At 42.4% G+C, this 13,563-nt stretch overlaps 1 protein-coding gene and 1 long non-coding RNA gene across 2 annotated transcripts in view; both read right to left on the bottom strand.

Moving 5' to 3' along the window:
• Nucleotides 1-13,563, bottom strand: part of LOC137581815 (uncharacterized) — a 176,959-nt gene that overhangs the window by 110,037 nt on the left and 53,359 nt on the right. The gene's annotated exons all lie outside the window — the stretch shown is intronic.
• Ir11a (Ionotropic receptor 11a) lies at nt 7,980-9,956 on the bottom strand. Its single transcript, XM_068297863.1, has 3 exons — nt 9,616-9,956; nt 9,004-9,559; nt 7,980-8,948 (listed from the first exon to the last, which is right to left on the bottom strand). The coding sequence occupies exons 1-3, from the start codon at nt 9,954-9,956 to the stop codon at nt 7,980-7,982; spliced, it is 1,866 nt and encodes a 621-aa protein (XP_068153964.1).

The raw sequence follows: 13,563 nt of genomic DNA, 5'->3' as shown, positions 1-13,563 counted from the left end.
AATTGAGCTTAAATTTCTGTTCCTCCACTTAATACTGCATGCAACAGAGTGAAAAAAGGGAGGGCCGCCAAATGTATGTATTTGGCAGAAGGGGGGCGTGGCTGGCTATACCAAAACCAACAATGCGCTAATGCTCATTTAATGCGATTTTGCACGTTTGCATTTTCCATCAGCATACACACACACACACCCACGCCATGGAGGGACAGAGGGAAAGCCAGGTTTATGTGTAACAGTTTAACGCGATTTTAGAGAAATATTTATACTTGTGTACATTTTTCCATAGAAGTCAACAGAATAATTCAACATTATCATCATGATCTGGAAGGCATAAACCATGACCATGGCCCCGATGCTCGCTCATTCAATGCATAGCTAAAAAGTATTTATCTAAGTTTTACGCAATATTTGCACTATATTACATAACCGCATTGTTGCCCACTGCCAATGAAGCTCGAAAATGCAAAAGCCAGTGGAATAAAAAAATACCCAAAATGGTGAAAAGATGAGAAATGACGAGAATTAGCGATTGGGGGAGGGAAGCAAAATGGTCGGATAAAAGGTAAACAAAATTTGTTGCGGATTTAGTGTCCTCAAATACGTCCATGCCCCTGAATGCAGTCACTGTTGGTCTCTCTCTCTTCTCTCTCTCAGTCCACTTTTAGCCAAATATCTTTCCGCATGGTCAGAGTTAGGTGTACGACAGAGATATGAGGACAAGGGAAACAAATATAAATAAAACGGATATGTTAGTTCACATCGCTGTCCTCGGAAAGGGTATGGGAAGCCTAAACAAATTGTGAGTACAGTTTAAAACTCGAACTGCTACTAAGCGTAGATAGATAGATAGATTTATTAATTGAATTTTTCTTCAGGCTGCACTTTCCCTTTGAAAAGTTGCTGGGAAAACCTAGAATAGAGTAGAGAGTTGAGTCATTATCCAACATTGAATCTTCAAGTGTAAAATGATGCTCTAGAGAAACATGCTGAATAAACGAGAGAAAGAGAGAGAGAGAGAGAGAGTGGGACTATTGTGGCAGTGGCAGCAACAAGAACAACGGCAACAAAACAGAATGAAAAATCTCTGCAAAGGTTGAAAACAACAAAAAATATTAATTAAATTAAAACCACAAAAACCAAGCCCGCAAACATCCGCACACACACACACACACTGCACACACATGCACTTGCATATATGTATATGTAAATGTAGATAAAATGTTGTAATCACGATTTATGCTGAGTTGGTTATTTACACTTTGCACTTAATGCACACACACACACACACACACACACACACACACATGAGTGCATGTTGCACACGTAGCGCGGAGCTTTTTGCATGTTTAGCAGAAAATAATATGCAAATTATGCAATTATTTTAGCTCTCTCTCTCTCTTTCTCTCTGTGTGTATGCTCCCTTATCATCATCTATGTATTTCGCTCTCTCATTCCCTGTGTCTTGTGCTCTGTGGCAGGTGCAATGTGACTAACAAACAGTGGACAGAAACAGAAGCTGGAGCAGAAGCCGGGCACTTTGCCTGATTGCACCCGTCTGCTGTATGTCCAACTCCATCTCCATTTCCATCTCTATCACCATCTCCATCAGCAAACTACTCTAATTCGAGAGACTAGAGGATGAGAGTGAGGTCGGACTCTCGGTTGGTCGGATGTTCAGTCCTAGGTGAAAGCTATGGCTATGTCTAGGGCTACGTTTTTAACGTTGCCTGATTTCTGGCAGATCATTTGCCAACTTTTGCCAACTTGGTCGTTGTCCTTCCATGTTGTCCTCCTGTCGTCCTGTTGCCTGCTTGCCTGCCTGCCTACCAGACAGCCGCACTCATTTCCTTTTGTTTTTTGGTGTGCTGCTGTAGCTGTAGCTGTTGCCATTGCCGTTGCCGTTGCCGTTGCCTGTTTGGCACTGCACATTGTTTCTTTGCACTTTGTCGGCATCTCATTCTGCTCTTCTTATGCTCATCCTTAATTTCTTTTTCCCTTTGCCCTTGCCTCACCGCAAATCCTTCTTGCTGGTTGTCGTCGCCATTGCCGTGGCTCAAAATTTATGACAACATTTGGGCCAAAACATATGTTGGCAACCAAGCATTAGCAGCAATTGCTGCCGCCTTAGGCCAACTACAAAAGAAAATGCAATCGTTTCCCTGCCCATTACTTTTTCTCTTCTCAGTTCTCTGCACGGCTTCTTATCCAGCTAGTCTCGTATAACTACATTTCTATGTGGCTGCTTTTTGTCTCGCCTTGACTTTGTTTTGTTGTGGCTAAAGATTTTTGGTTTATTTCCCTTTTTTAGCCCCAAATGGGGCCCATTCCTGTACAACCAAATGAATGAAACAAGAACATTCAATTTGGTTTATTAAACCAAAACAAAAGTAGATTTGGTTAATCAATTTAAGTGGATTTAAGTGTGGTAATCGTACTACTTGATATTGTGCTAAGCCAAATTTCACCCAATCGAGGCAAATAGGATTATGAATCCTTTTCTTGGGGAAATGATTTCGATCGATTTCATTTATCCCGATGTCCATTTTCCAAAGATTCTGGCAACTTTTCGGTAGTTTGCACCAAATAAGTATGCTATACTAGACATTCCCATAACCCTTAGGCAGTTGCCCCAATAAGTGTGCTATGCTAGGCAGTTGGCAAACTGATTTAGTGATTTTTTTTAGCTTTTCTCTCTTTTTATGAGTGGGAAAGGGGAAGGGGGGGTTGGATTGACGAGTGGATGGATAAAAGATTTTATTTATTTAGATGCCTTCCTAACGCATGCCTAATGAGGCAACCAAACAAAATGAGATTATTTATTGACTTTCATATGCAATTTGGCAGGCCAAATAAATGAATGCCCAAATAATAAGCTTCCCTCTCTTGCTGTCTGTCTCTTACACACACACACACACACTCAAACTCACACCCATACCCACATATACGCATAACAAAGTCAGTTGTCAAGAAAAAAACTCGAAATTAAATCGGCCCCGACAACGCCCTCGCATTTCACTTGGCAAACGCAAACACTTGATGCCAAAAATATGGTTAATGTCATTTCTTTATGCTTTCGTTCTATTGAACCAAATCGAAATGGAGTTGGTGGTTATCCCAACAACCAATACCACTCTTATGCCCCCCCTCCCGCAACACTAGAACAGCTCTGCTTGGCACTTGCCTACGCTACTTTGCTTCCTGATGTGATTATGATAAAATATCCTCGAGCAGTCTTATGATTTATGACTTTGAATATGGCAAACAAAACGCCGTTTGGTCTCAAACTTGTATTGATAGAAGCAGCAGCAGCAGGGGGAGGGCAATAAAAAAAGAAAGCCAGACGATTGGACAGAGTCACTTGAAATCGATGGCTTGGACAAGGGCAAGGGCAAGGGCAGGACAATAAGCACTCGAGTGCGTCGGCATAATTTATCCTTGTTTGCCTCGTCGAGCCGCCGTCACCATTGCCATCGTCGTTGCCGTTGCCGTTGCCATTGCTGCTGTTCAAGTTTTTTATATTTTTCTCTCCCTTTTTTTTTTTTTTTTTTTTTTGTTCTCCAACCACTCCAGCACCTGCCCTGTCTGCTGTCTGGCCAATGGCATTCATCATACTCTCGGTCCCTCTGTTTCCGAGTCTTCACATTTCTATCATTCCACTTCATTCACTTTACCGTCTGGCCACCACTTTTCGCGCATAATTTGCTCTATTGTCGGATCAGAAGGGGTGCTGCTTGGTCCTGTGGGGCAGGACAATGATAATATGGGTTGGGGTGCCTTTAATTTTCATAATTTGCAACGCCAAACAGTCGACTGACGGTGAAGAGTAAGCACCAGCGGCAACACACTCACTTAGCAGTGTCACGCCCAGCCAAAGAAGGCGAAAAAACAGTTGCCCGAAAATTGTATAAGAATAAAACTTGAGAACACAAAAAAACAGAAAATGGAATAAGCGGAAAAAAAACACGAAGGGTTAAGGGGTAATAAATAAGCTGTCTGAAGAAAGAAACGAAAAAGCAAACAAATTCGTTGTGTGGTTAATTCATTTAGACTCTTGCTCCAAGGGTTAAGCCAGCCAACATAGAACATACAGAGAGTTAAGCACTTGCTAGCATATAAAGGACAAGTTAATGTTTTGCCATAACCATTTAGCCGTCTTTCATGGAAGTTTTACAGGTGTCAGAAAAATTATTCTCTTTAAAGCTAGAAAATCTTTGGAATAAATATACTCTTTTCTTGTAAGGGTATTTCAACTGAAATTGGAATGCAATAGGAAATTTTTTAATCATCAAAGTTTATTATACTTTTTTCTTTTTGTTTAAAAAACTTTTCGAATCGAGAACAATTAAAATTCCTATGCAGAATAACAACTCCCTGTAGAGAGTTTTAAACTATCTTTAAATAGAAATTGGCTAGTTGGCTGGCAGCTGCTCATAAATTGCGTATATATCAAGTGCAACCGCACACACACACCTACACACACACACGCTCGCACACACAGAGACGTACATATATAGAAAAGAAGCTAGCCATGGTCAAGTGCGGCTGTGGATATTTGTTGAGTACGTGGAGAGATATGGCAAAGAGGATGAAGCTAGGGAGAAGGAGGGCAAGTCGCGAGTACTGACATTGATAAAACCAACGCACGTCTGAGCCAGTCGACCAAAAATCTCCACTGTGAACGAGTGACGAGTGCTGCTGCTAGGTTGGGTAAGCTTTTCCGTGGTTTTGGTTATGTGGAAAGAACAGAAGCAGGGAAGAGCTGAATATCTGCTGTTGCTGCTGCTGTTGCTGCTGTGAATGACGAAGGGTCCACAGAAAGAAGGCCTGACCAAGCCAAGCCAAGGCAAGGGGTCGAGTGTCTGTATGCTACTGTTGGGTTAGGTAAATTATTGTTGCTTGAATTTAGCTTATTTTGATGGATGCAATGGTCACGCACAGACAGACAGAGAGACGGACGCCACACACTGGCAATGTGGTGAAGGTGTGGGTACTCGGATTCAGACATATGAAATGTAACGTAATGAATTTGATGATCTATTGTCAGTAACAAAACGGAGGGAATGAGACTGAAAGAGGGAGAGTGATAGAGGGCGGGAGTGTGGAAAATGGGGGGAGGCAAAAGTAGAAGGCCTACGTTGTGAGGGTTTTTAAAGTCAACTCGTTGACTACTTTGTATGCAAGCCACATAGACGGGCGGACGGACTGACAAACAGACAGACAGACAGACATATACACCAACATACGCACACACACACATACATACATACATACACAAATATGCAAACACACATACACACACATATGCATTGTGCACATCTTTAGCATCTATCAGTCTGTAAAGCTTCCTTCCTTCCTGCCAACCATCCAGAGCCTCCAAAAAGTGAACGTGCGACTATGCGTATGCCTCGGCCTCGGCCTCAGCCTCATCCTCATCCTCGGCGTAGACGTCGACGTCGTCGTCAGCCTCCCACATCTCTAACTGTGTTATTTTGGAATGCGACGGCAGATATGCATATGTGAAGTGAAGGCACTCACACTCACACTCACACACATGCTCATTCATTCATTTCATTCCCCCAGCTTCCAAATGGATCTGGGGCTATGGCTGACTATGGCCATGTCTGTGGGTTCAACGGGTGTCAGGTCTGGGGCATATTCAATTTAGCAACACACAAGAAGATGACAAAACGATTGCTTTCGACTGCTTGTCATATGGATGATGAATTGTTCCTGTTCCGACCAGCCGACGTCGGTCGTCGTACTTCTGCCTCCTTCTCCTGCTCCTTCCCATCCATCCATCCATCCATCCAGCCCGATCTATCCACTCATCTATCCACCTACAACTCCTTTTGTTTTTGTCTCTGTGACAAACTTAAAGCGGAAATTAAATTTGGGGCAATTAAGGTGACTGTGCTTCTATCTACGTGTGTCTGTGTGCTAGCTGACCTGACTAGAGCAAATGATATCTAGCATAAACTAGAGGAAATTGAGCCATGTAAAACGCCATCTATTGTTTCTTTTTTTATAATATAACCAGGCTGTAGCACTCACGGTGCAGCCACACTAATTTCATTCGTTGATCAACTTACTCAAGTGGACTCCCCACTGATGGAATGCAGTGCCTCGTCCCTCATTCTGACTTTCTTTTGCGTGGCAAATCAATTAGAGTTCAATGCATGCGAGAAATCGCAAAGTTGGCAGTTTCTTTTTAGTTTTTTTTTTTCTTGTTTTACCACCGCATTTCCGTTTCCGCTGGCCTCGATGCCAGCCAACAAACAAAACTAATTACATGCATTTTCATTAACGCCTACAAGTGAGCGACTTCTTCATCTATCGTCTTCTCTGTTCTCTGTGTGTTGCTCTTCAGAGTGAGTGGGGCAGAATGGCATGGGAGATACGAGGAAATGAGTAAAATAAAACTACTGCAACTACTTCAGAGTCTCGGATGGATGGAGGGGAGGCCAAAACACTTTTGCAGTCACTCAAGTGACAATGCAGAACTCGCCAGGAGAGTCAGAGAACAGCAAATAAGAGGCGCGGGCTGGCAACCGGTTGAAAGGCGGCAGGACAAAGTTCCTTGTAAGGGAAAACTTTACCGCCAATGCGGCGGCGGCAAAACTCTCGAATCTCTGCGCCGACGACAATGGCTAAAAAAAAAAAAAAAAAAAATATTTTTTTGATGCGCAACTAAAACCCAAAACAAGGCAAGTCCAAAGCGTCCAAAGTGTTCGAAGTAGAGAGGGTGGGATTGAATGTGGAACGAGTGAATTGTCTAATTACAGCTGCCAGCTCCACGGCCTGGCGAGTCCTTTGCGCTGTACTTGTCAGGAGCAGGCACCGCGTACCGGCACAGGGATACAGGGACACAGGACGATGCCTTTTGTCGCCCCATTGTCGTCGCCAAAGTGAAGCGTCATTTAAGCACATTTTTAATTAATTTAAATGCGTTAAGTTGCTTGTCACTTCATTTGGCGATGTCCTTAAAGCCCAACCCAATTCCCCTTAGCATCAACCCTAGCTAAGCTCTAAGGAAACGCCAACGCCTCTCAGACTTGCAACGCAGTGAATTTGCGATTTCCATTTCCATTTTGTCAAAAATCATCTTCATGAACTACTCCACTAATATTCCTCAAGCTTTAGGTTTTCCATTTAGTGCTCCAATTCAAACGCCTTTTATTGTTACATCATTTAATTGAGAATCTACGATATAGTTTTGTGTAGTTCTTAGTTACATTTATGTCAAACTAATGAAGAATATCCTCAATGGCGACTCCCTGGATTTGTTTGTTTGAGTAGCAACAGCTTTGTTGACGTCGAGTTGGAGGAGGTGTGAGAAACTACTAAGGATAGGAAATGGTTAAAATCGCAATCACACATTTCACCCATTCGACAAACAGACAAATGCTCCTCCATAGCGGCGTTAGCTAATAAAACTTGTCCAGTTTTTCCAATTTCGAGAGTCGTCGTCGCTGTCGTCCTCGTTGACGTTGTCCATTCGAGGAATCCCCCAGTCCCGACTGTCTCATCCTTCTCTCTCTCTGTCTCTCTTTGTCCATTCTTAACCCCCGAAACCCCAGCAAATAGAGCAATTTAAATTGGAACGTGATTATGCAAACGTTTGCGCAGCTTAACTCAAGTGCCGCTCCGTGCCGCTTGGCCAGTTGGCACTACTCACAACACATATGGGTTTGGGGTTACCAATGGAAAGTGGAACACTGGCGAACAATGCCACCAAAAGGGTGCACAAGAGCATACTAACGTGTCGGGAGGGGGGTGGAAGGAAAACTTTACACACTCACACACACACAAGTCTTAAATCAATCAGGTTGAAGCCATTGTCGTTGTTGTTTCTATTGACAAAAAGAAAAATACAAGTGTGATAGATAAAAAAGAAAAACAAAGACACAAACAAAAAATTGGAAATTGGACCAACAAAAAGAGTCTGTAGATGGAAAATTGGTAACAGAGTGGGCAGAAAGCTATTGCATCCACTCAATAATTCGCCCCAATCCCTGCCACTTCATTGACAATCTCTCGAGAATAAAAAGCAACATGCTCAAAATGAACAGAACAACAATCACTTTGTAAACTCCAACGAATATGTCATTGGTTATTTTCGGCAGATGATGCCCTTCACGCCTATCGATATAGCTGGCCGACAGATAACGCCTCTCGATGTGTCCCATGACTCCCGAACTGAGCAATTGGTTGATCTTACGATCGATAGCGTATTTAAATAGCGAATGCTTGGGAAAATAAATGGCCAATTGATAAAGGTAAATGGGCTCTCGCATATAGGTGAGACTACTGGTATTCCTGTGCCTGGTGTTCCAATAGGCCAGATTGTTGAGCAGCGAAATGGTGGCTAGGCGTTTATCCCATGCTGCCTTCTCCACATATCTGTATCGTTCTTGGAATGTCGAGTTCATGCGATATGTTATGTGTTCTGGATAGAAATCATGATAGCTAGAACTAACCAATGTATAATTTTGTCCAATCATTTCCTGCAGACACTGGGGCAATGCAGTATACTGAGGAGCGCGCAACACATCGAAGAGCTTGGCCTGATAGGCGCAGCGCAGCACCAAGGTAAGTACCAGCCAATTGACAAAGATGTAACGTCCCCAGCAACTGGTGGGTAATCTTTGGGTGGCCACGGGACAGCCGAAGCTACTGACCACCAGAGACTCTAGCGGATAGTTCAATAGAATCTGTCGTCGAAGGATTCCAATGAATAGCAGGAGCGACAACAAAAGTACCCCAATGGCATACCAAATCTTTCGCCGAAAGGGCAAAAGCAGATGATCAGAACGATTGAAAGCTGGCTGGGAACGTAACACAAACACAAAATAACATTGATGATAAACCGCTGAGATCGAGAAGAAATTGCGTCGCTTATCCGAGCCGCTGAGACTACCAATGGCCATGTCCGCCTTGCCAGCCGCCAACTAGAAGAGAGAAAAGTGATAAAGTAGAGTCCACCGAATGGCCACTTTCCTCTACCTGAGCCAAGCATCCGGATACATTGGCCTCGCCATACAATTGAGTCGACTCATTGGGCATTAACAATTGGATGCGAAATCGCATTGCTTTAGCGAGAAGTACCAACAATTCGGCATCTATGCCTCTTGCCTCACTCCCTTCTAGTAGTATGCCCTTCTCTGTCATTGCCTCTTTGCGATTTTTCATCATAAAGTAAGGAGGCACCTGATGGGCACTCACCCGCAGAGTGCAATGGTTTCCCGTAAACGAAAGCGGCGGAAAGAGTTGGAAAATTGATTTCACAAGCCGACCACTTGCATTGAAGCGATTGTACTCATAGATCTGAACGCCCGGCATGCAATTGGCATCGAAAAACGTATGGGCATAGATTCTAATGTCATGGGGCTTGGTCTGCTGGATCACAACGATCACATTGGGCACATGCATGTGAAAACTGGCCAAAATCAACTGCTCCACGATCCCTTTGATCCCGCTCTCCTGGAAGCGAGCACTCACAACGATGAGAAAATGATAATTATGCTCGGTCATTGTATCGGGCACCGACCAATTCTGTTTACTGCAATAAGAAGCAGAGGATAATTGGGGCAGTTCGTTTACCATGTCATTTCTCACCGAAAGGCCTCCACATTGTTCACCACAAACAGCGTATAGTGGGATATCTCTTGCACTTGCGGCTTCCTATTGGTAACATGCACCGCCAATTTGGGCCCACTATGCTGCAGTACATAATCAATTAGCTTACGCTGACGTTCATACAATGCGTAAGAACAATTTAGACAGCTCCGACGTATGACCAATGTATTGATCTGTGTGGCAATAAAATTATTCGCAAGATAAACCACAGAACGGGCCAAACACTCTGTAAATGAGTCCATTTTGGTGGCATTTATACGAATTTTGTCACCAAAATCAGCAGCGGCAACAGCAGCATCAGGACCACCGGCAGCGGCCATTAAAATGACAACCGAAATGATACTGAAATTCATGCAATCCTTTACGCTTAATCAAAGGATTGCAACTGCGAGTGGCTCATGGCGAATGGGAATGACAATGAGGGAGAGAGTTATGGCTTGAGAGCCATTCTAATATAATTATTGATTCTCTAATGGCGATATAACATTGCTAATAGTTGGGTAATTTCATTAATTGTTTGCCAATTAATGCGATAACGAATCGCTCGCTAAACGGATGGGTTAGTGGTGTCTCCTGGAAAAGTCCGATATCAGTTCATAGATACGAGCTCGACTCAAGACTGACATGGTACATTGGTTCATTTAAATTGCAGCCCTTGAATTTAGCAACGACTTTTCGCTAAATGAGACACTGTATGAAGATACCAACTCCTCCTCCACTCTTGTCCTACAAATGCCTCATCATTCATACCCCAAGGCCCAGGCCGTCCCCCTCCCCGCGACCCTCTTCCACCCACTGTTTGCTTGAGAGGTCTGGGCAGAAAGCAATAAGCGCACTCTTGGTAATTTAAGAAGCATTGCCGGGGCCATAAGACTTGACCAGAATATGGGAACGATGGTTGGGTGGCCTTTGGGTTCACTTGATGTTATTTTACAAGGACACGCGCACAATTTATAATAATGCCGCCTAGCTTGGCCACCAAAATGACGATGCTGCCTGACTCTGACTCTGCCTGAGCCTGAGACTGAGTTTGTGTGTTGAGACATGGCAGAGCGGGGGAAAGATGGTAAAAATAAAAGAAACTCGCACACACAAAGTAGAGCATACCCAAATAGAGACAAGTATGTGTGTGTGTGTGTGTGTGTGTGTGTGTGAAGAAACGAGAAAAATGAAGCGAAACAATTCCAAGTAAGCAAACAAAACTGATGGAAGATAATCTACTTGAAGCATACTTTAAGGCGTATCTAATGGTCCTTTTAATGTTTAAACACGCTTTCGTCTCTCACTCTCTCTCTCTCTCTCTGTGTGTCTCTTTCATTTTCTTTCTCCTCATGTCGCTATTTCTTCGTCTTTGGTGAAACCAATGTCCTATGTTTATTTTATCCACATCATCAGCGTTGAAGCAGCAATGTTCTACGGTCCGCAGAACTAAGCTGACTGTGTGCCATACTCGCCTCCCCTTGACATTCCCCTCCTTGTTTCAGGCAATGTCACGTTCTCATTTTTGTTCTCGGCTCTTACTCTCATTCTAATTTCAATTCTCCCATTTTATTTCTTGTTCCTTTTTCTAGTTCGCAGAGTTTCTTTCATGTGTTTATTTTATCATAATAATTTCACTTTTCATTTTCTTTTTGTCTTTCTCCCTTTCCCATTATTTTTGCTTTTATGAATTTTTAATTCAAAAAGCTGGCAGAAAGATTTCAGTTAACACTGCGAGCTCTTAAGTAAGTGTACTAAAAGAGAATGCTGAAATAGAGACTGAAAGACAAACTAATGGTGGATGGTTAAGTCAGTGAAATTTGTCACCGATTTCTAATTAAATGCAATTCCCTTTCAAGGATGCAAAATGAAACAACTTACTGATGGAAAGGATGGCCTTAATGGAGATCTATGTAATACATAAGTATGTCATTGATTTCCTACTTTTAAAGGATTTTCTTCAAACCATAAACACATCGACTTTCACAGGACTCTTTTCTTTGTAGGGATTAATTTTTTAAATGAAATTTGCTTGCAATTTGCAAATGTGATTGATAACTTTCCCAAAACCTAAATGGAGTTTATGGAAAATGACTAACTTACAGATAGTTAGTACTTAAAAATGCTTAGTGGAACAATGAGAAAGAAAAATGCGCATTGCATATTATACTACCAGCTAACTGGCTTCTCTCTTTCTCTCTCTCACTCCCTCTCTCTCTCTTTTCTCTTAGCCACTTGGCTGGCAGGATTTAGCTGTCTGTCCGCATTTCCGGCTGCTGTCATCTTCAAAAATTCTGCAGTCGACGGTCGTTTGTGGTCGGGCGGTTGGGCGGTTGGGTTGGGTGGTGTGGTCGCTCGTCTGTGGTTTCATAATCATCCTTAGATTCAGCTTTAGCTCCTGTTCTTTCCTTTTTCTACTCACTGGCGGCTCATCCTCATCCCCGGTACGAAAAACGATTACGCACTAAGCCTATAACTTATGTTGATGTTTTCTTTTCGTCTTAACATTTGCAAATTTGTCATTTTTTTTTTGCTTCCTTCTTTTTTTTTTTTTTTTTGTCTCCATTGTGCTTTTGGCTTTATCTTACCAATATTTTCTTTTGAGTTTTCTTGTTGGGCTCAAGGTTCCTGCTCCCTCCTGCTTTACTTTGCTTTCTATCTATTGATACCTCGTAGGTGGGAGCAAAGAGAGGATATCAAGATCGAGACCAAGATGAACATCAAGAGATCTTTGGTTAAAGACGTTAAAACAAAATACACCCGCTTGACAATGGAGTGGACAATTGTTGTAATTGTTGACTTTACCTTCCATAGGGTATCAGCATAGTCGGCAGAATTAGTTCACTTACAATGGACAGTATACTTATTTTTTCTTCTATTCCATGGCTCGCTTTTGCCTTTGCTAATATTATTGTGCTGTTTGCGTGTGCGTGTTTAAGTAGTCAACATTTTGTTCCCACTGATGTAGCTACTCCTCATCCATCCCCTGCACCTCTTCCTTGAAAGTCTTTTGCTGGCATTTTTAAGTACTGTTTGCTTATTCCAAGAGCGTTATCTATCCAGCTACCCGCCGCTTCTGCCGCCTGTTGTTGTTGTGTGTATCATATTAAACTAATCCTAAATGGTTTCTTTACGCTACATTTGGCTGGCAGCCCTCAATCCCTGCCACCCGTACACCTGCCACCACCTGGACATGTTGGCATGCTGCCTGTCTAAGCATATTTGTATGAAAAATAAAGAAAAGCAACACAAAAACCAAACGAACCGCCAAAGAAGCTCAACCAAATCCTACCCAACCCCATTCCAACTCCAACACCCAACAATCTCAGTAGTCACAGAATTCACTCACATATATGGTAGCCCTTAAAAAATAGAAATAGACTCGACACAACTTACTTGTCGAGGCCAATTGAAAGGCACAAGACAACTCCTTCATCTTCCATCGCCTAATTGCGGTTATCCACAATAGTTCAGTCAGTTCAGTTCCCTTAAATCTCTTCACAGAGTGCACGTATTTGTTGGTATTTGTATCTTAATAAAATGTAATTGTTTGCCGAAGTGGGGCATGACATTTCATTTAATATTGCTGCCAAATGAACCGATTCTGTCTCCATTCGATTGCATGTTCAAGGACTCAGCAAAAAGCCTTTCCAAATGGAATTTAATCAAAATGTAAAGGATTGAAAAGCAACAACAAAAAATTCACAATTAAAAGTCAATTGAAAAGAAGGAAAAGCCATCTGGATTGAGCCTCAAAACTTAAAGCTTTACAATTGATTAACCAAAATAATATATTAGAATAGAATTTAATTTCTGATTCCTGATCAGAGAGAGAGATTCAAATTGATTTCCCCGCAAAATAAATATAAATTCACAGAACAGAACAGAAAAAAAAAGCAAATACAAACGAAAATTGAATGCCCACTAATTGAGCAACAAATTAAACCC

The sequence above is a fragment of the Drosophila tropicalis genome, unplaced genomic scaffold (genome assembly GCF_018151085.1).
Source record: "Drosophila tropicalis isolate 14030-0801.00 unplaced genomic scaffold, ASM1815108v1 contig_158, whole genome shotgun sequence".
Taxonomy (NCBI): domain Eukaryota; kingdom Metazoa; phylum Arthropoda; class Insecta; order Diptera; family Drosophilidae; genus Drosophila; species Drosophila tropicalis.
Note: the sequence above shows the minus strand (reverse complement) of the source record. Positions and strands in the feature narration are given on the sequence as shown.